Source organism: Schistocerca piceifrons, chromosome 5 (assembly GCF_021461385.2).
Source record: "Schistocerca piceifrons isolate TAMUIC-IGC-003096 chromosome 5, iqSchPice1.1, whole genome shotgun sequence".
In the NCBI taxonomy this organism is placed as follows: Eukaryota; Metazoa; Arthropoda; class Insecta; order Orthoptera; family Acrididae; genus Schistocerca; species Schistocerca piceifrons.
The window spans coordinates 274053565-274079119 of NC_060142.1; the positions used below are offsets into that span (position 1 = coordinate 274053565).

At 42.9% G+C, this 25555-nt stretch overlaps 1 protein-coding gene across 4 annotated transcripts in view; it reads right to left on the reverse strand.

Moving 5' to 3' along the window:
- LOC124799222 overlaps positions 1-25253 on the reverse strand; it is a 185103-nt gene extending 159850 nt beyond the window's left edge. For 3 of the 4 annotated variants that reach the window (XR_007016986.1, XM_047262757.1, XM_047262756.1), the window contains exon 1: positions 24898-25253. Coding sequence is in view for 3 of the 4 variants with exons in the window: in XM_047262757.1 (XP_047118713.1) it covers positions 24898-24924 (27 nt within the window). In the remaining variant the exon portion in view is untranslated. Of the gene's footprint in view, positions 1-7901; positions 7984-24897 lie in introns of those variants that run through there. The other variant, XM_047262758.1, reaches the window with a different exon arrangement.
- Positions 25254-25555: the final 302 nt, after the last annotated feature.

Below are 25555 nucleotides of genomic sequence, written 5' to 3' on the forward strand. Positions count from 1 at the left end.
CCCGTTGATTTCCCCTTACAGAGGCATCCAGAAACTTTAAACTGCACATACCATCGCCGAATGGAGTTAGCAGTTGGTGGATCTTTGTTGAACTTCGTCCTGAAGTGTCGTTGCACTGTTATGACTGACTGATGTGAGTGCGTTTCAAGCACGACATACGCTTTCTCGGCTCCTGTCGCCATTTTGTCTCACTGCGCTCTTGAGCGCTTTGGCGGCAGAAACCTGAAGTGCGGCTTCAGCCGAACAAAACTTTATGACTTTTTCTACGTATCTGTAGTGTGTCGTGACCATATGTCAATGAATGGAGCTACAGTGAATTTATGAAATCGCTTCAATCATTTGTAATAGCCCTGTATTATTCAGAACTTACGCATTCCACTTAGGGCGGTGGAAGCAACCAGGCATCTCTCGAGTATTGCAACCTTAGTACAAATGAGATCAGTGACACCGCATCTACGGTAACAAGGAGAAAGTATGAAGGAAGGGAATTTTCGAGGGAAGGGGTTTATCGTACACATATAAATTCCTCTCTTTCACTTGCCGTAATGATCAGAGTTCGGAAGTTGGGGCCCTTAGTTTGATGGCTGGTGAGGTTAAGGCGGAAATTGACTAGATTTTCGCTTATACCCTTCGACTGGGTTGTTTTCAGGCTATGGTCCCTTACGTCAAACTTTTACATTTACCCTTCTCGATCATCGCTGAAAGTTTGTAACATCATCACGGAATCACCGTGTATATTTTGAAATCGATATACTCTGTGTAAATCACGGGTAAAAACAGCAAATACTCTTTTCAGTTTACATATTACAGACGATCACAAAGACAGATTTTCTATTAAACCTCATGGCATTCATCTCGGTTCAAAATTAGCGTGGAAAAGACATACCGAATAAACACTGATGAGCCAGAACGGGATGGACACATGCTTCATAGCGTGTTGATCCACATTTGGAAAGCAACACAGCAGTGATTGTGCATGGCCTGGATTTGACAGTTCCTTAATAGGTTGCTGGAGGTATGTGGCATGAAATGTTCATGCACAGGTCACGCAATTCCCGTAAATTACGAGCTGATGGTTTGTGGGAGAGGCCCTGGCGCCATACAGGGTTCCAGATATCTTCCATCGGGTTCAGATGAAGAATCTGGTGGGTAAGACATCAACGTGAGTTCAATGGCATGAACCTCAGACCACTAAAGCACAGTTTTTGGCCTTGTGACACAGATAGCTGTCTTGCTGGAAGATGCCATCGCCACCGGGGAAGACATTAAGCATGAAGCTCCACAATAATGTTCACGTAGTCCGCACCTGCCACGGTATCTTTGATGATTATCACAAGTTCCAGCGAAGCTGGGGCGAATGTCTTCCACTCCATAACACAGCCTGCGTCAGTTCGTGCATGTATCGACCAGCCATTCGTCTATATGATGGCGTTTCTGGACATGGCTGTCGACTTGGTGTAACAAGAAACTTAAGTCATCCGAGCAGGCGACACGTTTCCATCTATCCACGTTCAAATCTCGATGATGATGTGTCCACTGCAATCGTAATTCACGACGTTGTTGGATAAACATGGAAAGAAGTACGGATCGTCTAAGGACGAGCCCTATGTTCAACAACATGTGCTGAAAGCTGTGCTCTGAAACCCTTGAGCCTGCACCATCATTATACTCTGTTGTCAGATTAGAGCCTATCCTGCTTTACAGAGCAGGCAAGCCTCTGACCTCTGCTTCCTGTGATGAGGCGTGGACGTCCAATGACTTGTCACCCACTCGTGGTTTCACCCTCTTTCATCCACTTTACGTAGGTACTCAAGAGAGCAGTAGCCCCGGTACTGGACCATAACAATCAGCTCTTCGTCAAAAGTCGTTTATGTCAGTGAATTTCCCCATTTGCGGCCTGTATCGTGGGTAAATGATTCCCCCATTTTTCTCTGTTTCGCCTACATATTTTCCTTACGTGCCCACGTGGCATTCAATCTCGCGGTGGGCAGCGGTCATAATGTTCTGCCGCACGGGGTAGCCAAGCGGTCTGGGCGCCTTGCCACAGTTCGCGCAGCTGCCCCTTCGGAAGTTCGAGTCCTCCCTCGGGCATGTGTGTGTGTGTTGTCCTTAGCGTAAGTTAGTTTAAGCTAGATTAGGTTGTGTGTAAAGCTAGGAACCGATGAATGTTCGAATGTGTGTGAATTCCTAAGGGACCAAATTGCTGAGGTCAGCGGTCCCTACCTTACACACTACTTAGACTAACTTAAACTAACTTATGCAAAGAACGACACACATGCCCATGCCCCAGGAGGACTCGAACCTCCGGCGGGAGGGGCCGCGCAATCCGTTACATGGCGCCCCAAACCGCGCGGCCACTCCGCGCGGCGGGATCGATGACCTCAGCACTTTGATCCCCCGGGATGGTTCCTTTGAAAGGGCACGGCCGACTTCCTTCCCTAGTCCGATGAGACCGATGACCTCGCTGTTTGGTCTCCTTCAATAAAAACAAAAAAATGACTCTGAGCACTATGGGGCTTAACTTCTAAGGTCATCAGTCCCCTAGAACTTAGAACTACTTAAACCTAACTAACCTAAGGACATCACACACATCCATGCCCGAGGCAGGATTCGAACCTGCGACCGTAGCTGCCGCGCGATTCCAGACTGTAGCGCCTTTAACCGCTTGGCCACCGCGGCCGGCCCATAAAAACAACCCCAACTTTGATCCCATAGGAACTTACCACAAATTTCTAAATTTCAGGGCCGGCCGGAGTGGCCGAGCGGTTCTAGGCGCTCCAGTCCGGAGTCGCGCTGCTGCTGCGGTCGCAGGTTCGAATCCTGCCTCGGGCATGGATGTGTGTGATGTCCTTAGGGTAGTTAGGTTTAAGTAGTTCTAAGTTCTAGGGGACTGATGAGCCCAGCAGTTAAGTCCCGTAGTGCTCAGAGCCATTTTCTAAATTTCAAACGTTTTGGTTTTTCAGGGTAAGTGTACAAATTTAGCATGTGTTACCTATTTACTAAGCAAACTTATGTCCTGTGTTAGAGATAAGTTATATCAGTACATTGAGTGACTTCTTCCACATCTGCTTAACATACTTAGTTGTCTCATGTGGCATTTCGTCTGACCCAAAAACAAAATTGCAGAGGAGCTATCAGATATTATCGTGAAGTCGAAATTAACGAGTCCTGTTCATCGCAATTGAAAAAAAAAATAGAATTACCAACAGTTACATCCCTCTTTATGCTAAATTGCTTGATACATTCAAAGAAAAACCATCGTAATGTTCACCACTACGACACGTCAAAACAGCAAATCGACGTTGTAGCAAGCAAACTTTAGAAAACTCAAGAACGTAACCCACAAATGGGTTTACAATTATATTTAAAGCACAACCAGTATAAGCATTGGTGTTTCACTAAAAGCCTGGCCGCGGTTCACGACGCGGCGGCTGCCAGCGTTTTTCAGCGGCGAGGGACGCCTCACAGGAAGCGATTCCCACAAAGTGGCTGACGGCGGTACACGAGGAAAATGAGTTTTTCGAATTTCTTGCTGTAAAAAATACTGAATGTAAGTGAAGAAAAACTACGCCAACTTCTGTAGTTACTTTTTCGGTAGAGATTCTCTTCTTCTTTTAAGAAATTAAAAACCACTTCTTTCGGATTTTTGCGGTTTCGTCACCATAAAATACTTCTCGTTCGATTCTGAAGAAACTAATCGACACAAAAAGTTGATATCTCCAAATCCTATAGTTTCACATTATAGTTTGAAGATGAAGTGTCTATTATGTCGAAGTTGGTCATAGTAACTGTGATACTTGCTTTCCAAGTACTATGTAGCATAAATTGTGAAGGGTTTGCAGTGAAATATGTAGTCGCTGGCGGCTTTACGTTTAGTCCGTTCTAGATGATATTTTGCTGCGAACTAATTGTAGTTAACACACCGAAATTGTTTTTGAAGTTGGAAAAAAAGCCATATCTCAGCACAGTACGGAGGAAATAGAAGTCGAACTATTTCATTTGTTCGCGCTGGCGAAAAGAGCGCTGCCGAGGCGCGATACGGCCAAGTACCGTAGCCTGAGGCTCAGTTGTGACCAATTCGTGTTAATGGTTCAAAAGGCTCTAAGTACCATGGTCATCAGTCCCCTAGACTTAGAACTACCTAAAACTAACTAACCTAAGGGCATCAGACACATCCATGCCCGAGGCAGGATTCGAACCTGCGACCGCAGCAGCAGCGCGGCTCCGGACTGAAGCGCCTAGAATCGCTCGGCCACCGCGGCCGGCCTTCGTCTTAATACTCGCACCTTTTTCAAATTAGTGATCGCGGATTGTTATTGTAGTTACTAGTGGAAGAAAATGATGAAAATGAAAACTATACTGCTTTATTTATCTCTCATTCTGTTGTAATGGCGCTTTTCCATTCTCCTGTCAAATACGAACAAATGCAGAATAGTTGCCATTTCACTTCAGGTAGAACGCTCTACTGTTGTCAAGACAGAAAAGCAAGTTTGCATTAAAATATGACACGTTTTGCACAACTAACAGATTAGATGAATTGTGTCAACATTTATCAAGCTGACCCTGTTGTAGCTACAGAGACATTCTCTCTAGTCTATCATAACGCAGTTATACTATGTTGCATTTTCAGTAAAGGGTAGTTTCGTACTCTGCTACAGTATTACATTTGAGTAAATGAATACCTTCATAGGAAAGGGAATCAAGCGACACCTCTACAAAACTGTATCCAAGACCTAATTTCTTTTTTGTGTATCCAGATATAATTATGCATCTATACTACGCAAACCGCTGCTACGTGCGTGGAAGTGGGTATGTTCTTTTGTACCAGTTGAAAGGGCTTTTCCCCGTTCCATTCACGTATGGAGCGCGGGAAAAATAACTTTAAACGCCTCTGTGCGCGCTGTAATGAGTCTAACCTTGTCACGCGATCCACGTGGGAGCGCAGTCACCATTTAAAACCGGTTCTTGAAACTTTGTAAGAAGGTTTTCTCAGGCTAGTTCACTCAGTATCTCAGTGACTCCCCGCAGGTCAAACAAGCCTGTGACAATTCGTGCTGCTCTGATCTGTACACGTTCAATATCGCCTGTTAGTCCTGTTTCGTATGGGTTCCACACACTTGAGCAATATTCTAGGATAGCTCAGGTTAGTGGTTTGTAAATAACCGTCTTTGTAGACTGATTGCATTTCCCCAGTATTTTACCAATGAACCCGCATCTGAGACCTGCACTGCCCTAATGGTTACCAGGCTTATGTGATCGTTCCATTTCATATCCCTACAAAGTATTGCAACTAGGTATTTGTATGACTTGGCTGGCTCTATGTGTGACTTGTTGATATTACAGTCATAGGCTACTTCGTTTTTTCGTTTTGTGAAGGGCACAATTTTACATTTCTGAACAATTAAAGCAACTTACCAACGCGTGCACCATTCAAATTTTAGTAATACCTCAATGAATATTTACGCAGTTTCTTTCAGATAATACTTCACAACAGATTACATGATTTGCAAAAATCTGAGGCTACTATTAATATTATTCGCAAGGTCATAAAGACACAACACAAACAGCAAAGGTCTCAACACACTTCCTGCGGTGAACCTGAATTAGGTCAATATCCCTTGATGACTCCCCATCCAAGATAGCAAGATTTGCTAACAAAAGCTGCTCACTCCAGTCACAAATTTCGCTTGATACCCCATACGATAGTACTTTTGATAATAGGTATAGGTGTAGTACTGTGTCAGATGCTTTTCGGAAATCGAGACATATTGCATCCGACTAACTGCATTAATTTTGGCTTTCAGTATGTCTTGTGACAGAAGTGTGAGTTAAGTTTCACATGATCGACGTTTTCAAAATCCGTGCTGGTTGGCATGTAGGAGGTCATTCTCTCCGAAACACCTTTTTATATTTGAGCTCAGAATGTGTTCCAAGATACAACAAATTTACGTGAAAGATATTGGACGGTAGTTCTGTGAATCACTTCTGCTACTCTTCATCAAATTACTGGGCACAGTTTTTTGTTAGAGGAATTTACGAAAGATTATAGTTAACACTGGGGGAAGGGGGGGGGGGGCTAACTCTGCCGCAGTATAAAATTTGATAGGGATTCCATCGGCTTTGGAGCTTTGTGCAATTTTAACGAGCAGGTAAGCCCTTCACTGATTGCAAATGTTAAGCATACAACTTCTCGTAAGATGGGAGGTATTGCCTTAAATTGTATTATAACACAAGTGTATGGAATAACATCTTCGGTTGTTGGTGTTGGATACAAGCAACGAAATAATTTGTTTTGAGATCAGTAATACCTTTTGAAGCTACATAAGTTTCGTTTGAATGCGACACGTAACTGTTTTACATGAAGTTCGATTTTTTACGTGTTGCTTTCCAATTTTATCACATAGTGCTTACATTGTTGCTGTAATATCTTTCAGATTCTTAAGGTGTAATGTGCAATAGCTGATTTCCAGCACTTAATTCTGTACTGTACTTCATTTTATGTAACTTATTGCATGTGTGAAAATGAAAATTTTTGCAAAAATATTCACCATTTTGAATCAGTTTAGCACCTACATTGAAGCGCCTAAAAAACCGTATAGGCATGCGTAGAGACATGTACACAGGCAGAATACGGCGCTGCGGTCGGCAATGCTTTATAAGACAAGTGTCTGGCGCAGTTGTTAGATCGGTTACTGCTGCTACAATGGCAGATTATTAAGATTTAAGTGAATGTTATGTTCGGCGCACGAGTGATGGGACACAACATCTCCGACGTAGCGATGAAGTGGAGATTTTCCCGTACGACCATTTCACGAGTGTACAGTGAGTAAAAAATCAAATCTCCGACATCGCTGCGGCCGCAAAAATATCCTGCAAGAACGGGACGAACGACGACTGAAAATCGTTCAACGCACTGAAGTGCAACATTTCCGCAAATAGCTGCAGATTTCAATGCTGGACCAACAACAAGCGTCAGCGTGCCAACCATTCAACGAAAAATCATCGATATGGGCTTTGGGAGCCGAAGGCCAGCACGTGTACTCTTGATGACTACACGGCACATAGCGTTACGCCTCGCCTGTGCCCGTCAACACTGACATTGGACTACTGATGACTGGAAACGTGTTGTCTGGTCGGACGAGTCTCTTTTCAAATTGTATCGACCGGATGGACGAGTACGGGTACGGAGACAACCTCATGAATCTATGGACCCTGCATGTCAGCAGGGGACTGTTCAATCTGGTGCAGGCTCTGTAATGGTGTGGGGCGTGTGCAGTAGGAGCGATAGGGGACCCCTGAAACGTCTAGATACGACAGTGACAGGTGACACGTTCGTAAGCATCCTGTCTGATCACCTGCATCCATTCATGTCCATTGTGCATTCCGAAGGACTTAGACAATTCCAGTAGGACAATGCGACACCCGCACGTCCAGAACTGCGACAGAGTGGCTGCTGAAATACTCCTCTGAGTTTAAAAACTTCGGCTGGACACCAAACTCCCCAGACATGAACATTATTGAGCATATCTGGGATGGCTTGCTACGTCGTGTTGAGAAGAGATCTTCACCCGATCGTACTCTTACGAACTTATGGACAGCCCTGCAGAATGCATGGTGTCATTTCCACCCAGCACTACTTTCAGATATTAGTCAAGTCCATGCCATGTAGTGTTGCGGCACTCTGCGTCTTCGCGGGGGGCCCAACACGATGTTAGGCAGGTATTACCAGTTTCTATGGCTCTTCAGTGTATATCCCTCCATGTTTCGGTCCTCTTCAAAATGTTCTTATAACGTACTAGAAGTTGCACTTCTTCACCTGTTCGATAAGTCTCACCGATACGACAGATTTGCTGGCTCAGCCGTCACTGTGAGAGGCAAAAAATGCGGCTGCGGGTACTCACTGCTGCCATCCATGACGGTGAATCTGTAATTTGAGACAGACAGGCGCTCGCTGCGGCGGCAAGACCGCGCCCTCTGTGTGAATCGACACGATGTAACAAGACGCATTTCAACGACGCCAGCAGTGTGCAGATGCTCAAGGTCGCGGACTGCGCGGTCAGACGGTTTCGTGTGTTTAGAAACATCATATAAAATGTCTCAGAGCAAAGGCATTTTATTCGATATATTAATTCGAAATGTGTCCTAACGATGATCTTTGAAGTGTGAACGTTGATTCATTTATATTTGCATGATGGCGTGTGTGTAAATGAATACAAGAGCATCGCAGGATCTGGGCAAGGAGCAAGAGGAAATTCATATCAATTTCGCGGTGAACAGCGAAACAGTTTTTGAGATTTCACGACAATCGGTGTACACTTGCAAATAGTCAGTATCCAATACATGTAGGGCCTTCCTTGAACTAATATTGAATTGATACGTCTGTTTTTGTGGGAATGTGCCCACAAATGAATATGTCAAGTATTGTTTGGTGGACACATTATGTTTTGGTAAATAATGGTAATAGTCGATTAATATGTGTATCTCCCAATGTCTTTTTCGCGATGTGTATATGATGTACGACCATAATTTAGTAATTCCACGTGCTGTATTAATCCGATTAGCGTTGATAAACAACTTTGGAACGTTTTTACAGTGTTAGCTATACCGCATATTTAGTCTGCCATCGTAAAGGTTACATGTGATATGGTAGAATCGGCGATTATTGTTTCAAAATGGGGCACAGAATTTGCATTAATTTTTGCTATAAGAACGGAATAAAGTGCAGCAAAGTGTTAGAAACATTAATTTTTACTTCTGTAGAGTCGACAGTGAGTAAAACAATGATTTGCGCGTGGTAAAAGCGTTTCGAAGAAGGCCGTGAAAGCCGCTGGAGCGCACTGTACGCCACAGTAGCTGAGCACATAAGATCGTGGAAAATGTGAAGGAAGTGACTATGAACGATCGCCGGATCACACGCACAGAAGTCGCTGACGATGTTGGAATATCAATTGGCTTGTGTCATGAAATTTTTTGACTGTTTTGTGTATGTAATTTAAGAGAAAAGCCGGCCGCGGTGGTCTAGCGGTTCTAGGCGCGCAGTCCGGAACCGCGCGACTGCTACGGTCGCAGGTTCGAATCCTGCCTCGGGCATGGATGTGTGTGATGTCCTTAGGTTAGTTAGGTTTAAGTAGTTCTAAGTTCTAGGGGACTGACGACCACAGATGTTAAGTCCCATAGTGCTCAGAGCCATTTGAATCATTTTTTAAGAGAAAAATTTGTTCCAAACTTGTTGAATTTCTAACAGAAAAAGCGGCGAGTGTAAGTTGGCCAGATGAAATCAACAAGGACGCAGAACTACTGAAATGTGTCATAATAGGTGATGATGAAACATGGGTTTACGGATATGACGTTGAAGGCAAGACGTTCGTGCAATGCTGAACAAAAGCAGATATAAAAACAAATCATTCAACATTGACTGGGCCGTTTCAAAATGAACCTGGCTGATTTCGTGCGCCTGCATTACTGTTGACGAAATGGAAGTATCACCTTTTGCCAGCAAAAGAAGTGAACTTAAAGCATTGAGTAGACAACAAAGATTTAGCACGAAAACTGGCGAAGTCTATTTTCATCGCCGGCCGCGGTGGTCTCGCGGTTCTAGGCGCGCAGTCCGGAACCGTGCGACTGCTACGGTCGCAGGTTCGAATCCTGCCTCGGGCATGGCTGTGTGTGATGTCCTTAGGTTAGTTAGGTTTAAGTAGTTCTAAGTTCTAGGGGACTGATGACCACAGCAGTTGAGTCCCATAGTGCTCAGAGCCATTTGAACCATTTTTCTATTTTCATCTTTCCGGAAAGCTAGGCGAGTACACTCACGTCCAGAAAAAAAGAGTCCATTCAGCAGCTACACTCATGCTCATAAATTAAGGATAATTGCAGTTTGTGGTGCCACACAACGTGGCACTACACAAAACTGGCGCTAATAGCATAGGCACATAGAGAACACACACGACACAGATCTGTAAGTCCACGGTATTGGTGATATGTTGAGAAAACCGTCCCTAAACACATGTGCTACAGAACGCCACTGTTTGCTGAGCATGTACCCCGACATCAATATGGGATATGATCACCATGCACACCTACACAGGCCGCACAACGGGTTGACACACTCTGTATCAGGTAGTCGAGAAGTTTATGGGGTATAGCCTCCCATTCTTGCACCAGTGCCTGTTGGAGCTCCTGAAGTGTCGTAAGGGTTTGAAGACGTGCAGCAATACGTCGACCGGGACCATCCCAGACATGCTCGATGGGGTTAGGTCTGGAGAACAGGCAGGCCACTCCATTCGCCCGATATCTTCTGTTTCAAGGTACTCCTCCACGATGGCAGCTCGGTGGGGCCGTGCGTTATCATCCATCAGGAGGAAGGTGGGACCCACTGCACCCCTGAAAAGGCGGACATACTGGTGCAAAATGACGTCCCAATACACCTGACCTGTTACAGTTCCTCTGTCAAAGACATGCACGGGTGTACGTGCACCAATCATAGTCCCACCCCACACCATCAAACCACGACCTCCATATGGGTCCCTTTCAAGGACTGTTCAGACTATACCTGGACTCGTCCGTGAACATAACCTGAAACCATTTACTTTGTTCTTGACAGCAGGCTTTACGGGCTCTCCTGCGACCAGGGTTCGGTGGAAAGCACCTTGCAGGTCTCTGGGCGAATAAACCATGTCTGTTCAGTCGTCTGTAGGTTGTGTGTCTGGAGACAACTGTTCCAGTGGCTGCAGTAAGCTCCTGAGCAAGGCTACCCACTGTACTCCATGGCCCTCTGCGAGCACTGATGGTGAGATATCGGTCTTCTTGTGGTGTTGTACACTGCGGACGTCCCGTACTGTAGCGCCTGGACACGTTTCCTGTCTGCTGGAATCATTGCCATAATCTTGAGATCACACTTTGTGGCACACTCAGGGCCCGTGCTACGACTTGCTGTGTTAGACCATCCCCCAGTTGCTCTAGTATTTTACCCCTCATAACGTCATCAATATGTGTTCTTTGTGCCATTTTCAACACACAGTCACCATTAGCATGTCTGAAAACGTCTGCACACTTAACTCGCTGCACCGTACTCTGACATGCACCGACACACCTCTGCGTATGTGGAGAGCTGCCAGCGCCACTGTGCGACGACTTGCAGGTCAAATGCACCGCATGGTCATACCCCGAGGTGATTTAAACCCGCAAACCGCCCACCAGAGCGTTGTTTCACCATGTATCAGCATTATCCTTAATTTATGAGCATGAGTGTAGAAACAGGACGTTCACATTCACAGGTCATTTACATCAGTATGTTCTGCAGAAACGATTAGCATTTCAGTCACCTCAGTGCAGCACGTGTCCTGTTGTCTAGTAGGCACAGGGTCGGCCATGGGCTCTGACAACTTGTTCCACGCGTGATAGCATCGACCCGCTTAAGGTGTAAATGGCGTCCTGTGGTATAGCCCCGCATGCTGCATTCACCTAGTTCCAAAGTTCATCTGTGGTGGTTGGCATTGAGTCACAGCAGCCTGTCGTTTCACCATATCTGACATATTTTCGATTGCCGACAAGTCTGGTGATCTGGCTGGTCAGAGGTAAAGGCTGACATTCTGGGTCACCAAGAAGGCACGTGTTTGTGCAACAGTAGTGCATTGTTTTGCTGCAAGATGGCGTCTGGGGATGTGCAGAAAGGGTATGACTATGGGTCACAGAATGTCATTCATGTAGGTTACACTGTCACAGTACCCTGGACACACACCGGCTATGATTCGTGGTTGTACCCAATAGCATCCCATACTTTAAGGCCTCGAGTTGGTGCTGTATATTTCGTGCGAATGCAGTCACTGTAATGCCGCTCCCCTGGATGCAGCAAAACAAAATGCGGCCACCATTTACAAATAAACAGGATTTGGATTCGTCCGATAACACTATCTAATGCCATTCCTGTCCCCAGTAACGTCGTTCCATACACCATTGCGGTCTAGTATGTTTCTGCACATTTGTCAAACGTAGGCGGAAAAGTGGACGACGCGCATGTAACCCAAGCCGTAATATACGGCGACGGACTGTCACCTCTGATAGCGTAGATGTGTTACACTGCTCCACTGTTGCGCCAGAGGCGAGGAGGATGCAGATCTGCCCTGCAGTGCCATTCGGATTGGAGGGGTGCGAGGGCGGGGGGAGGGGTGCGACCTGACCCACCTCGTCGTGTTTTACGGCCTTCCGATTGTGCACACGCCAGTTGCACTGCCAAAACACTTGGTCCGACACGAGCAGACATCACATTCTCTCATACCATAATGCATGCTCTTTAAAACTCACTAATTTGACGGTACGGTTCGCGCATACGTTTGCGAGGCATCCTGCACGTCTGCTCCTGTTACCTTCGGTTTATAGCGACAACGAGAGCCGCAGGCACATTTTATAGGTAGGTGGTGTTGCGCCGCGATATCGATGTTGACCTTGAACCCGCGGGCCGACATGGTTCAAGTGCTATTCATTTCTGCAGAAAATGATAATATGCATGTTCTGTGAATATGAACGTACTGTCTCTAGTCGCTCAAGGTGTTATGTTTTTTTTCCTTCTTCTTCTTTCGCCGGCCGGTGCGGCCGAGCGGTTCTAGGCGCTTCAGTATAGAACCGCGCGACCGCTACGGACGCAGGTTCGAATCCTGCCTCGGGCATGAATGTGTGTGACGTCCTTAGGTTAGTTAGGTTTAAGTAGTTCTAAGTCTAGGGCACTGATGACCTCAGATGTTAAGTCCCACAGTGCTCAGAGCCATTTGAACCATTTGTTCTGTTTTTTCTGAACATGAGTGTATTTTCTAAGATTCAAAAATGATTACTCATATTGATTACAATAAAATTAAAAATACCAAATACCGTACCGGTACTACGAAATCTGCTGGGCAAAGTTAATGAAAACTGAGAAGTGGTTTATATTTAGTGAAGAACATATCCGTCCTTCTCCAGGGAAATGTGCTTTAGGAGATGGGAAATTAAAAGGTTTGGCAGGAAAAAGAAATAAGTCTTTCAGTACCAAGTGGTAAAAGTTCTCCTTCTCTCCGTAGTTGAAGACTATCTCCTGAAACACTATGTAACCTCAAACAATTCACACACATAAAGCGTTCCCAGAAGTGGCAGCCACATTAAGTGGATGAACAAGGTTTCTTTGCCAAGCAAACCTCTATATTGTAAGTCTGCAGTGTATCCAATCCGTATTACTCATCTTCTATCCCATTTTATGGTTCTTGGTTCACGAATGTAGTTGCAGAATGCCGACCTAATGGCTTCAAGGGACAACAAAAATTTCTATTTTCAATATTTCATATAATTATTGACCGAATTTAAAAAATTAAAATGCTATCATAATCCACCCATTAAGGAGTATTATCTTCTATTAAAGATTTAACGCAGTAAGACAAGTATTACAATTAGAAACAGTGTATAGGCTATACAGCATCCAGTTACAATAATGCGACCACTTGTGAAGAGCATGAATAACCACCCTTTGCAGCGCGGACCACGGCGAGACTTGCAGGAAGAGTGAATGAGATTCTAGAAGGTACCGACAGGGGTATGGAGCAATGACGGCTTCAGTGGCGTGGTGGCCAGATGCGCTGGGTTTCTCGGTTCATGATCCATTGGTGCGAACAACCTGATTAAGATGGTAAACTGATTCACAGTTGGGCTTAAATTTGGGGAGTCTGGTAACCAGGCAGGTACGGTAAGCTCATCCTGCTGTTCTTTGCGTCATGCACATACACAGTGAGCTGTGTGACACCTCACAATGGCCTACCGGTAGAAGCCATTATGCCGAGGAAAACCAAACAGCATGTAGAGGTGGACATGGTCCCCAAGGATGTAAGTATACTTGTATTGATCCATTGTTCCTTCCAGAATGACGAGAACATCCACGGAATGCCACGAAAACATTCTCCAGACCATAATGCTCCCTCCTCCGACCTGAACCCTTCCGGCGATTGTTGTAGGTTGTATGCCTTCAGACGTTACACTCTGTACAAGCCAACGGCCATCTCTCCGGTGGAGCGTGATTCGCTGACAAAGCAACCTGTTGCCACTCGGTGGTCGTCCAGTTGCAGCGCTGGCGTGCAAATTCCAAGCCTTCGTAACCGATGAACAGCAGTCAGCATGGGTGGATGAACCAGGTGCCTGCTCGTACACAGCAACGATCGCTGAACAGCCGTTGAGAAGACTGTTGGTAGCGCATGGTTCATCTGGGCGGTCAGTTGCTCAACAGTTGCACGTCTACTTGCAGTTCACATGTCTGTAGACATCGTTCACCCCCGTCGTCTGGCCCGTGGTGCACCACAGTTGCCTCAGCGTCAGTATTGAAGCACGCTGTACTTTATCCAAGGCAGCGCGGCAAGAATTTACCTTCTTATCCCTTTTGGAAATGCTCCTACCCTTGGCTCGAAAGCCAAGGCGCCCCTTTGGACGTCAGATAAATCGCTCCGTTTCCTCATTACGACGACATCTACAGTTACATCTACATATATACTCCGCTAGCCACCAAGCGATGTGTGGCGAAGAGCACAATTCGTGCCAAAGTCCTATTTCCCCCTGTCTGTTCCACTCGCGGATCGCGCGAGGGAAAAACGACTGTCTGAACGCCTCAGTACGAGCTCTAATTTCCCTTATCTTTGAATTGTGATGATTGCGCGATTTGAAAGTTGGTGGTGATAATATATGCTCTACATCCTCGGTGAAGATCGGATTTTGGAATTTAGTGAAAAGCCCCTTCCGCTTAGCGCGCCGTCTACCTGCAAGTGTGTCCCACTTTAAACTTTCTATGAGATTTTAGCGATGGCTAAATGTACCAGTCACGAATCTTGCCGCTCATCTTTGGACCTTCTCTCTTGAATCAGACCTAACTGGTAAGGATCCCATACAGACGAACAATACTCTAAGACAGGACGAACTAACGTACTGTAAGCTACTTCCTTTGTTGAAGGACTGCATCGCTTCAGGATTCTACCAATAAACCGCAATCTAGAGTTCGCCTTCTCCGTTACTTGTGTAATCCGATCATTCCATTTGAGATCATTTCGAATACTCACACCCAGATACTTGACGGATGTTACTGCTTCCAAAGACTGGGCATTTATTTTGTACTCGTACATTAATGGGGATTTTCGCCTTGCTATACGCAGTAGGTTACACTTACTAATATTGTGAGATGTCTGCCAGTCATTACACCCGCATTTATTTTCTTCAAATCATCATTGATTTGTTCACAATTTTCGTGTGATACTACTTTCCTGTAGACTACAGCGTCATCGGCAAACAGTCTAATGCCGCTGTCAGTACCATCAACCAGATCGTTTATGTAAATCGTAAAAAGCAGCGGACCTACTACGCTGCCCTGGGGCACACCTGAAGTTAAGCTTGTTTCTCTTGAAGTCACCTCGGTCAGGACGACTTACTGCTCCCTGTCTGTTAGAAAACTATCTATGTCAACCCTACACGCTTTATATACCCCCCACTGCTAGTGCTGCCTCCTGCCGTCTGCAGGGCTACCCATTTCCGAGGGGGAGGGGGGGCAAAGGGTGTCCACGCAACCCGTCCCCCTCCCACTCTCTCAAAGAAAGGAAAAATATAGTGTAATCAGGCGTTTTCCTTTCAAGAAAATTATTTAGAAGTCGGTATTATACAGATTTTAACAGGATCATAACTGGAACTTTTTATGGCGTCTTACATCTAGCCATTCATCTTTCCAAATATTAAAATTACATCATATCCCCAGGTATAGTCCACCCCCCTCTCCCCTTACAAACTACCGTATGGACTCCCCTGTCCATCTGTGAGTGGTTGCACGTTGACGTCGAGTTGGTGGTCACTTTAATGTGACAAGACTGCGTATCTTGAGCAACCTAACTCACTGCCTGCAGATAGAGCCCGGATTACATTCATCCAGTGTGTTACAGAACATCCCACGAAGATCCATTTTAGCCTCAGATATGCATATAAAATATTGTCAAACATTGGAATATTGCAATATGATTCTAATTACTATGTGAATTATAAAGCAGTTAATAAGCAAGTTCTGGCTAGAGGCTAAATTGAAAGCTCATGACTACATCAGGGTCAAGTATACTTAATACGCAGACTCTGTAATTGGTAGAGATATTTTTTGTTAACATTGAAGCCACTAATTAACTATATTCTTCAATCACTACCAATATTCACTAGAATTTATTACTGCCTCATATTCTGTTCGAATTATATTTATTGTGTCATCAAAGGTTGAAGTATAACAGGTCAGCAATGTAAAATACTTGCAACATCGTTTGTAATTGAAGAGAAATTATGCAGTCCTTTATTGCAAATGTAAACATATACTGATTCTCACCCCTAGGAATCATTTCGAACTATGTGGCTACTGTTAAAAGAAAGCATTTTTAATTTATAGCTCCAACTTTCGTTCCAACTTTCGCTTACTTTCCGTTTATTATCATGTTTCACGATTCTAAGTTGGTTATTTCACGAACTACCTATACATACTCTTCCGGAAATAATGTACCTAAATTACACTGTCCACAGTTTATCTCTGTGTATAAACTTTCTATTGTACTTCTATAAATTTGCATCTTAAACAATAGTATTGATTGTTACTAAAAGTATAAACAGACGCGCAACAGCACTATCATTGCGCAGATTGTATCCAGTTTTCAAAGAGTCGACATCTAAACAGCTCGTAACGCCAATTTTTCATTGCTATACACCACCTAAGCATTAATAAAAAAATTCATTGCAACTCCTGAACTTTCGTTGACGATTTGCACGACGTGGCAAGATTGCTACAAATTCTTACAGCAATATATTACGGGCAACAGGACATCAGCAGCGAAGTGGATATGAGGATCTAAAAGTCGGGTATTAAATTCTGTAAAATGATCGGAAATAAATTTGGAAATGATAAGGGTAATATTTAAAACATTTTAATGATTCTTTAAGATTATTCTGGAATATTTTATCGAATAAAGTAGGCTTACGGCTATCCAAGTAGTTACCGTAGCTAATGAAGAAAAAATTGAACAATAAGATTTCGTTATGAATACATAGATACAAAAATCAAAAAATGTTCTTGCGTCCGGTCTTGAAATGATTTCTTATACATCTTCAACCCCGCGGTAACACGTTGATGTTCCCCTCCATTATTACTGGTGTCCTTGCATGTCCTCACGATCTGTCATGGACTAATAAATAAATATTCAAACAAATTTTTAAAACTGTCCCGAATATATTTTCAAGCACGACCTTTACGTAATACATTCACAAGTTTAATAATACTTGGCATGCGTATATTTTTTTTTGTTTTTTTTTTTTTTTGTTTTACAGAAGTCATAATATGCGTGTCGTCTCTTTTAGATCTCAACACAGACAGCTAATTAATTAGTGCGCGCTGGATAGCTCATTAATAATCATCTCCGACCTCGCTATTTTTTTATCGTGTCACAGATGTTATCGCCATCTAGCGGCTAGAGAGCACGTCTGTTAATCAACCTAAAAATTACCGACACAATTCTACCGCCGAGTTTACATTCACCCAAGAACTTTATTGACATTTTCATTCTCATTAGTTTCAGTCTCAATTTTCAGTGCATGTATGTAGCGGTGAAGAAACCTTTTTTATTATTCATTTTCGGTGGATCTATTCACTGCGATTTCAGAGTGTACTGTTAGCAGTTTTAAAGGATTATATTTACCAACATTCCCAGTAGTAATGTCAGAAGTACTTGAGAATGAGAGCACTTAGCGACTTTCAACAAACTTTACACATAATTTCAAACCTTTGCAAAACTTTTATCCGCTGACACCCCGCACAAAAATTATGAAAGGAGAAAGTTTATCGCTTACTGCATTTTCACAGTTTATGCAGTAAAACTGCAGCGACAGGCATGACGTTTTACATTCATCACTCCTTTTGTAATTCGCAACACATGTTGCACACAGTATCCACATGTACCACTGAATGCACCTACAAAATTATGTCATTCTGCGACGCACAGTTGAGGAGCCATCATGTCATGAACATTGAGATACCGGGAAACTATCGTCTGCTTAAAGCGGAGCTCAAATTATTCGGATTATACTCATCTAGTGTTTTATAATGAGTGCACTTCAGCAACCTCCAACAAACTTTAAATATAATTTCAAACATTTCTAATTTTTTTCCCACTTATATGCTTGACGTCAATATTTAACACATTAACTCATTTGTAAAGTAATCTGAAGTCTGAAGCTGTTTATGCATGGGAATTCGAGTCTGTAAATAATCGGAGGTTTGTTGTTGAACTACCTAAATTAGTACAAAAAAGTGAAGGTGCCAGAAATTTTTCACATCCAAGGTTTTGGATTCAGTTGGATTTACTCCTTGGCATCGATTCTTTACTTCTGTATGGACTAGTCTACTAGGGTACAATGATTCCACGGAGAAAAAGGCCTTAGGATGCAGAAAACAATCTGCCAGCGCTATTTGCAGCTTAAAGAAACCTGAATCATGTAGACCACATTTCATCTGCATGCCTGGGTACAGCCATGATTCCGTAGGCAACCACAGACTTTTTCCATGAAGGAATTGACCGTCTTGTATCAATGCTGGTTACTGTCAAGTGCATAAGCACGGTACTGTGACGAGATATATTGTACCAGATGTTTGACCTCGCGTTGAATCTGTGTACCGGTGTGGATGAACCTCTGGATGACAAAGAAGAAAAAGCAGACAAAGCTTTGAAGCTACTTCTGAGCTAAGAGAGGTTGATTGAACTTGTCTCTAAATGTCATTGTTAGGTCTCGTACCGAATATGATTCCCCATTCTGTGAATGCTGCAGTTGATACCAGTAATTATTAATCGCCTTATTTATCCTTCTTACTCACAAGGGAACCTCCCCATCGCACCTCCATGTGTACCATCCACATTTCAAAAACTTCTATAAGCTTCTCGTCTGAATTGATTACCTTCCACGTTTCACTTGCGCACAAGGATACACACCAACCAGATACCTGCAGAAAAGACTTCCTAACTCTTAAATTTGTATTGTATGTTAATTCCTCTTTTTCAGATAAGCTTTCCTTGCTGTAGATAGTCTGCATTTTATATCCTCTCTCCTTCCATCATTGTCGGTTATTTTATTGCCCAAATACCAAATCTCATCTGCTATGTTTAGTGCCACGTCTCCTAATCTTATTTCCGCAGCTTTGCCTTTCTTAATTCAACTATATTCCATAACCCTTGTTTAACTTTTCTTGATATTCATATTAGAATTTCTTTTCAAGAAGCATTTCATTCCGTTCAAGTGCTGTTTCAAGTTCCTTGTCGTTTCTACAGAATTACAGTGTCATCGGCAAATCTCGAAGTTTTTGTATCGTCTCACTGAACTTTAATACCCTTATCAAATTTCTCTTTGGTTCCCTTTACTGCTTGCTCAGTCTACAGATTAAATAACATCAGAGATAAGCTACAATATTGTCGCTTCCTTTCTCAGTTTATTTCTTGCCTTTGATGTCTTTCCACTCCCACAACTGTAGCATGGTTTCTGAACAATTTATAAACGGAATTCGTACCCTGCATTTTACCCTGCGACGGTCAAAATTCCAAAGAGTTCAGTCCAGTCAACCAGTCAACATTAAACAATACCGGTAGTGTATCTATTGGGTTTATTCCTTATTACATATTTCTATATAAAAGACTAATAGAAATTAATATCTCTGACAAAGGAACCTCCCCATCGCACCCCCCTCAGATTTAGTTATAATTTTGGCACAGTGGATAGGCCTTGAAAAACTGAACACAGATCAGTCGAGAAAACAGGAAGAAGTTGTGTGGAACTATGAAAAAATAAGCAAAATATACAAACTGAGTAGTCCATGGGCAACATAGGCAACATCATTGATGCCGTCCGCACAGGAGCGCCGTGGTCCCGTGGTTAGCGTGAGCGGCTGCGGAAGAAGAGTTACTTGGTTCGATTCTTCCCTCCAGTAAAGAGTTTAAATTTTTATTTTCAGACAATTATCAGAGTTCAGGCACTCACACATAATCAATTTCGCTCTCCAAAATTCCAGGACATGTTCAGATTTGCTTGGACACATGCAGGATTTGACGGTCTACACAAGGAAAAATTTGAAAACGTTAAAAACACATGTTTTGACAGAGCACAGAGAAAACTGTACGACTGTGAAACTATTGTATTCATTTGTTGCAGTTTATGTGACACACACTTACGTTTTCATCACTTTTTTGGGAGTGATTATCACATCCACAAGAAAACCTAAATCGGGCAAGGTAGAAGAATCTCTTTACCCATTCGCCAAGTGTGCAAGTTCGGTGGGTCGACAACATATTCCTGTCATGTGACGCACATGCCGTCACCAGTGTCGTATAGAATATATCAGACGTGTTTTCCTGGATCAAATGTTTTCGGTTCCCATTGGAGAGGCACGTCCTTTCGTCTACTAATCGCACGGTTTTGCGGTGCGGTCGCAAAACACAGACACTAAACTTATTGCAGTGAACAGAGACGTCAATGAACGAACGGAAAGATCATAACTTTGCAAAAATGAAGTAAGTAAACTTTTCGCTCGAGGGTAGACTTGAACCAAGGACCTCTCGCCCCGCAGCTGCTCACACTAACCACGGGATCACGGCGCTCCTGTGCGGACGGCATCAATGATGTTGCCTATGTTGCCCATGGACTACTCAGTTTGTATATTTTGCTTATTTTTTCATAGTTCCACACAACTTCTTCCTGTTTTCTCGACTGATCTGTGTTCAGTTTTTCAAGGCCTATCCACTGTGCCAAAATTATAACTAAATCTGAGGGGGGTGCGATGGGGAGGTTCCTTTGTCAGAGATATTAATTTCTATTAGTCTTTTATATAGAAATATGTAATAAGGAATAAACCCAATAGATACACTACCGGTATTGTTTAATGTTGACTGGTTGACTGGACTGAACTCTTTGGAATTTTGACCGTCGCAGGGTAAAATGCAGGGTACGAATTTCGTTTATAAATTGTTCAGAAACCATGCTACAGTTGTGGGAGTGGAAAGACATCAAAGGCAAGAAATAAACTGAGAAAGGAAGCGACAATATTGTAGCTTATCTCTGATGTTATTTAATCTGTAGACTGAGCAAGCAGTAAAGGGAACCAAAGAGAAATTTGATAAGGGTATTAAAGTTCAGTGAGACGATACAAAAACTTCGAGATTTGCCGATGACACTGTAATTCTGTAGAAACGACAAGGAACTTGAAACAGCACTTGAACGGAATGAAATGCTTCTTGAAAAGAAATTCTAATATGAATATCAAGAAAAGTTAAACAAGGGTTATGGAATATGGGCAGTAAAATAACCGACAATGATGGAAGGAGAGAGGATATAAAATGCAGACTATCTACAGCAAGGAAAACTTATCTGAAAAAGAGGAATTAACATCCAATACAAATTTAAGTGTTAGGAAGTCTTTTCTGCAGGTATCTGGCTGGTGTGCAGCCTTGTGTGCAAGTGAAACGCGGAAGGTAATCAATTCAGACGAGAAGCTTATAGAAGTTTTTGAAATGTGGATGGTACAGATGAATGGTGAAGACTGGATGAGTTGATTGAATCACTGATGAGGAGGTACTAAATCGAACAGAGGAAAAGAGAACCTTGTGGCACCACTTGACTAAAAGAACGAATCCTTTGATAGGACACATTCTGAGGCATCGATGAATAATCAGCTTGCTAGTGTGGGGGAAATAATTGTAGTCGGAGATTTAGACGTGCATACAGTAAGCAGGTGCTATTCAGTGGTGAAGAGACTTGCACAGGAAAGACTACAGTAGGGAGCTGTATCAAACCAGTCTTTGGACAAAAGCCCACAACAACAACACATTAATTGATTGTTAACGTCAAACGTGCGCGTTAGTATCCATCGTTCCCCCCTCGTATTAATATACGTGTGCGTTTGCATGTGTGTATGTATGTATGTATGTGTGTATGTGTGTGTGTGTGTGTGTGTGTGTGTGTGTGTGTGTGTGTGTGTTCAAGAGAGCGAGACATTCAAAATAGCTAAGTGTAAATCAATGTAAGTATAAAAAATTCAAGCAAGCACGTAAATGGCCAGCATGTTGCCATATTTTCCGTTGAGAGGGTGTAGGGTCCACTAAAATTATTGTAAAACTGACTTGTTCCATATCATAGCGAGCGGTCATAATAATGACCTACGGAAGATGCACATAACTAACTGCGCTACCAGTACAACGTAAGACTGTGATCGGCGACAAACGATACACATCAGAGTGCAACGGAACTGAAACCGCAGGACAGATAGTTTTGCTTTGGTGAGTCTCGAAGCTGACTGCTGCAAACGTTCCCACGTACATATTCTGTAATACCAGTGCAAACGTAAAATATGCTAGCTTTTACTTAGTTGCATCTAAAACAAAATAATTCTCATGTAATGCAAACTTTTCTCCCTAGATGGCTTAAAATAAATTGGGAGATACACTAATTATGACCACTTCAACAGAATTGTCAACCATAAACGTGGTACGACTTGCGCTCTGTGGGTTCCGCGCAAACTTAGTTATGTATATCAAGAGTTCATCCATCCCAGAAATTGAGAATCTCCACGATTTTGCCTATTATCGACAATGATACTGGCAAGATATCGGTAGTAGGAATTCCAAGACTCTCGAGAATGTTTTGATTTTAAGTCTGAAGTAGGATAACAAAAGAGAAAAGAAATTGTTTTCGTGTGATATAATAACAAATTCACAATTTTATGATTTTTTTTCGCTTTACTTGTACTGTGAAGCCTTGATTCTTGCTAAATTTCACGATCCTAAGTCAACTGGAGGTATCCTATAGGTTTTCATGAGTGAGTTCGCGGGTATCAAAATATGTGATGTAAATAACCGTATATTTTGATTGCATTGACTTAGATGCTTGCAGTTATTACACCGCCAAGGGCCCATAAGCCTTAACATGTGACATAAATTTCTGATCGATACGTCAAACCGTTTCTGAGAAAAAGGAGTCTTAACAGACGAACAGACAGTCTGATAACGAATGACAAAATATTTGTTTTCGTGTGATGTTACTACAAATTAACAATTTTCAGAGTTTTGCCTTTACTTGTACTACGACCTTACTTCTTGCCAAATTTCAGGATTCTAGGTCAACGGGAAGTATCCTTTAGGTTCTAATGAGTGAGTTTGCGGGTATCAAAATACGTTACATAAACGGTCGTACCTTTTGACTGCATTGACTTAGAGGCTTACATTTATAACACCGCCAAGTAACCACAGAGCTTAGTATGTGGCATAAATTTCAACTTGATCGTCTACCTCTACCTGTGAAAAAGGGGACAGATAACAAATAATAATTTTTTTCTTTGGTTATAATTACAAATAACAGTTTTCGGATTTTTTTACTGTAGTTTTACGGTGAAATCTTGCTCCTTGCCAAATTTCACGATTACAGGTGAACGGGAAGTATCCTGTAGATTATGATGAGTGAATTTGCGATTGTCAAAATAAGTGAAATGAATGCCCGTATATTTTGAGTACGTTTGTACGCCGCCAAGAGGTGGTAGACCTTAGTGTGAGACATAAATTTCGACTCCGTATGTTTATCGGTAACCGAGAGAAAAGGTGTTTAACTGTTAGACTGAGAGACGGACAACGAAGTATGGTTCCGTTTTTACCGATTGAAGTACGGGACGCTGAAAACGAGATTACTTTATTATTTAGGTTTTTGTGGTGTCACTTGTGTTCGCTGTACACGGATTTCGGTCCTAGCGTGTTGCCACATCACGTTCCTCAATTCAGTTTTTTTTTCCGTAGATGAAGTATCATTTGGGATTTTTGAAAAAGATAGTATTCTCCTAAAATTCAGCACCACATCGTGCAGTGAAGAGCTACGGCTCGAATTTCAGAACATCTCGTATGGGGAGCAGAAAATTATTGCCAGTGTTTCCACCATTTCTTATCTGACACCTTGCGTAGGAAGACACACAAAATAAGTGTGCACTACGAGATCTCACAGAAATACTCGTCTGCTTCTTCTCATAACACTTTCAAAGGTAGAATAGCATGGAGAAAATAAAGGGCAGAACTGAATTACTTCAGTCAGAAAACATAACAGGAACATCAGCAGAGCTTATTTTGTTTTGTATGTGCTACCGGCAAAGCAGCTCTGATGATCCTTGCACTTCCGTGAAACGCGATCTCATTCTTCTGTATGAAAGATGTATGACTTGTTTCGTAGAGCGTACGGATTTGTATTCCTTACGTCTAGAATACTGAGAATAAAGTTCCCTGTCAGCGGATTATTGAGGTTTACTCAGTATTTAGGGGAAAAAGAAGTAACTCCTGAAATAATGAAGGTTATTGATAACGAGATTTAATGCCCTTAAATATTAATTCTAATATTAAATATGCAACTGAAACACATCAGTTTATTGAGTTCTAAGACGAAGTAAAGATACTACCACCAGTCATGGATTTTCTTGTTTTCAAATTTGACACTTACGAAGAGAGGAAAGTACAGTGATGCGTTTCGTTTTATAAATTTGACAATGGTTTAGAAGTATTTTATTCCGTCGTGTTTCGACGGACATTTGCACAGAACTTATCATTGTGTGGAGACCAAATCGGCTGCGAAGCGCAAAGCCGACTTCGATGGCCGAAGCTCTGATGTAATTATGTTTCGTAACACTGATTGGTAATGCATGAGATACAATCTCTAATTTTATAAGACGAAGGACAGCTAAATTGAATATAAACAGTAGAATATTTTGATTTCAAGCAGAGTACATTAAAAGGAGAAAGATAATAAAGAGAAGGCATTTGCGAGAAGATTTCAGGGCCTAATAAAGCTGTAATTCGTCTATGGCTGAAAAAGACCTACCTGTAAATTAAATGATGTGGTCCTCATTCATATCCTTCAACTCCAGTCGCTGGCGATAACGAACTCCATCCTCAGAAGCCTCAGCTGAATCATAAAGTCCTCCGTTTGTGTTTGGTCGTCTGTACCATTTCTCGTAGTCAGGGCAATCGAATCCTGCAGGTCTTACTCGCAAAAGGGGGAAAGAAAGTGTTCGTTTCTCGCACTCAACGAACCGCGTTTCAAATGACTCCTCAAAGAAAACACAGACAAAACTAGTGAAACGAAGGCAGAGACGGAATCTTTTAGACGTGTCCGTGTACGTTAGCGTACTATTTAGTTCGCCACGAGGACCAGTGTCGGCATCAGGCAATTCGACACGACGCCTCAATCAATAGCAGAGACTGCGTGCGCCCCAGCTGCGCGTTTGTTCTCCCATGCGCAAACTCGCAACGGGGCGCGCGCGCACACTCACGTGCCATTGCTACAGTTCTTAGAAAATTTCTCTTGGGTTTGAAGCGTGAAAAGGTCGTTACGAAGAAATGTCTAAACAAACTACCTACACCGTGCAAAGTGATGTCCTCAGCAACATACGTGGAAGACGGGAGTAATTTGGAGCGTTTCTTATTTAAAGGTGGCTCTCGATTCCCCGCCCAGTCTAGTGAGATCTTAGGTCATACGA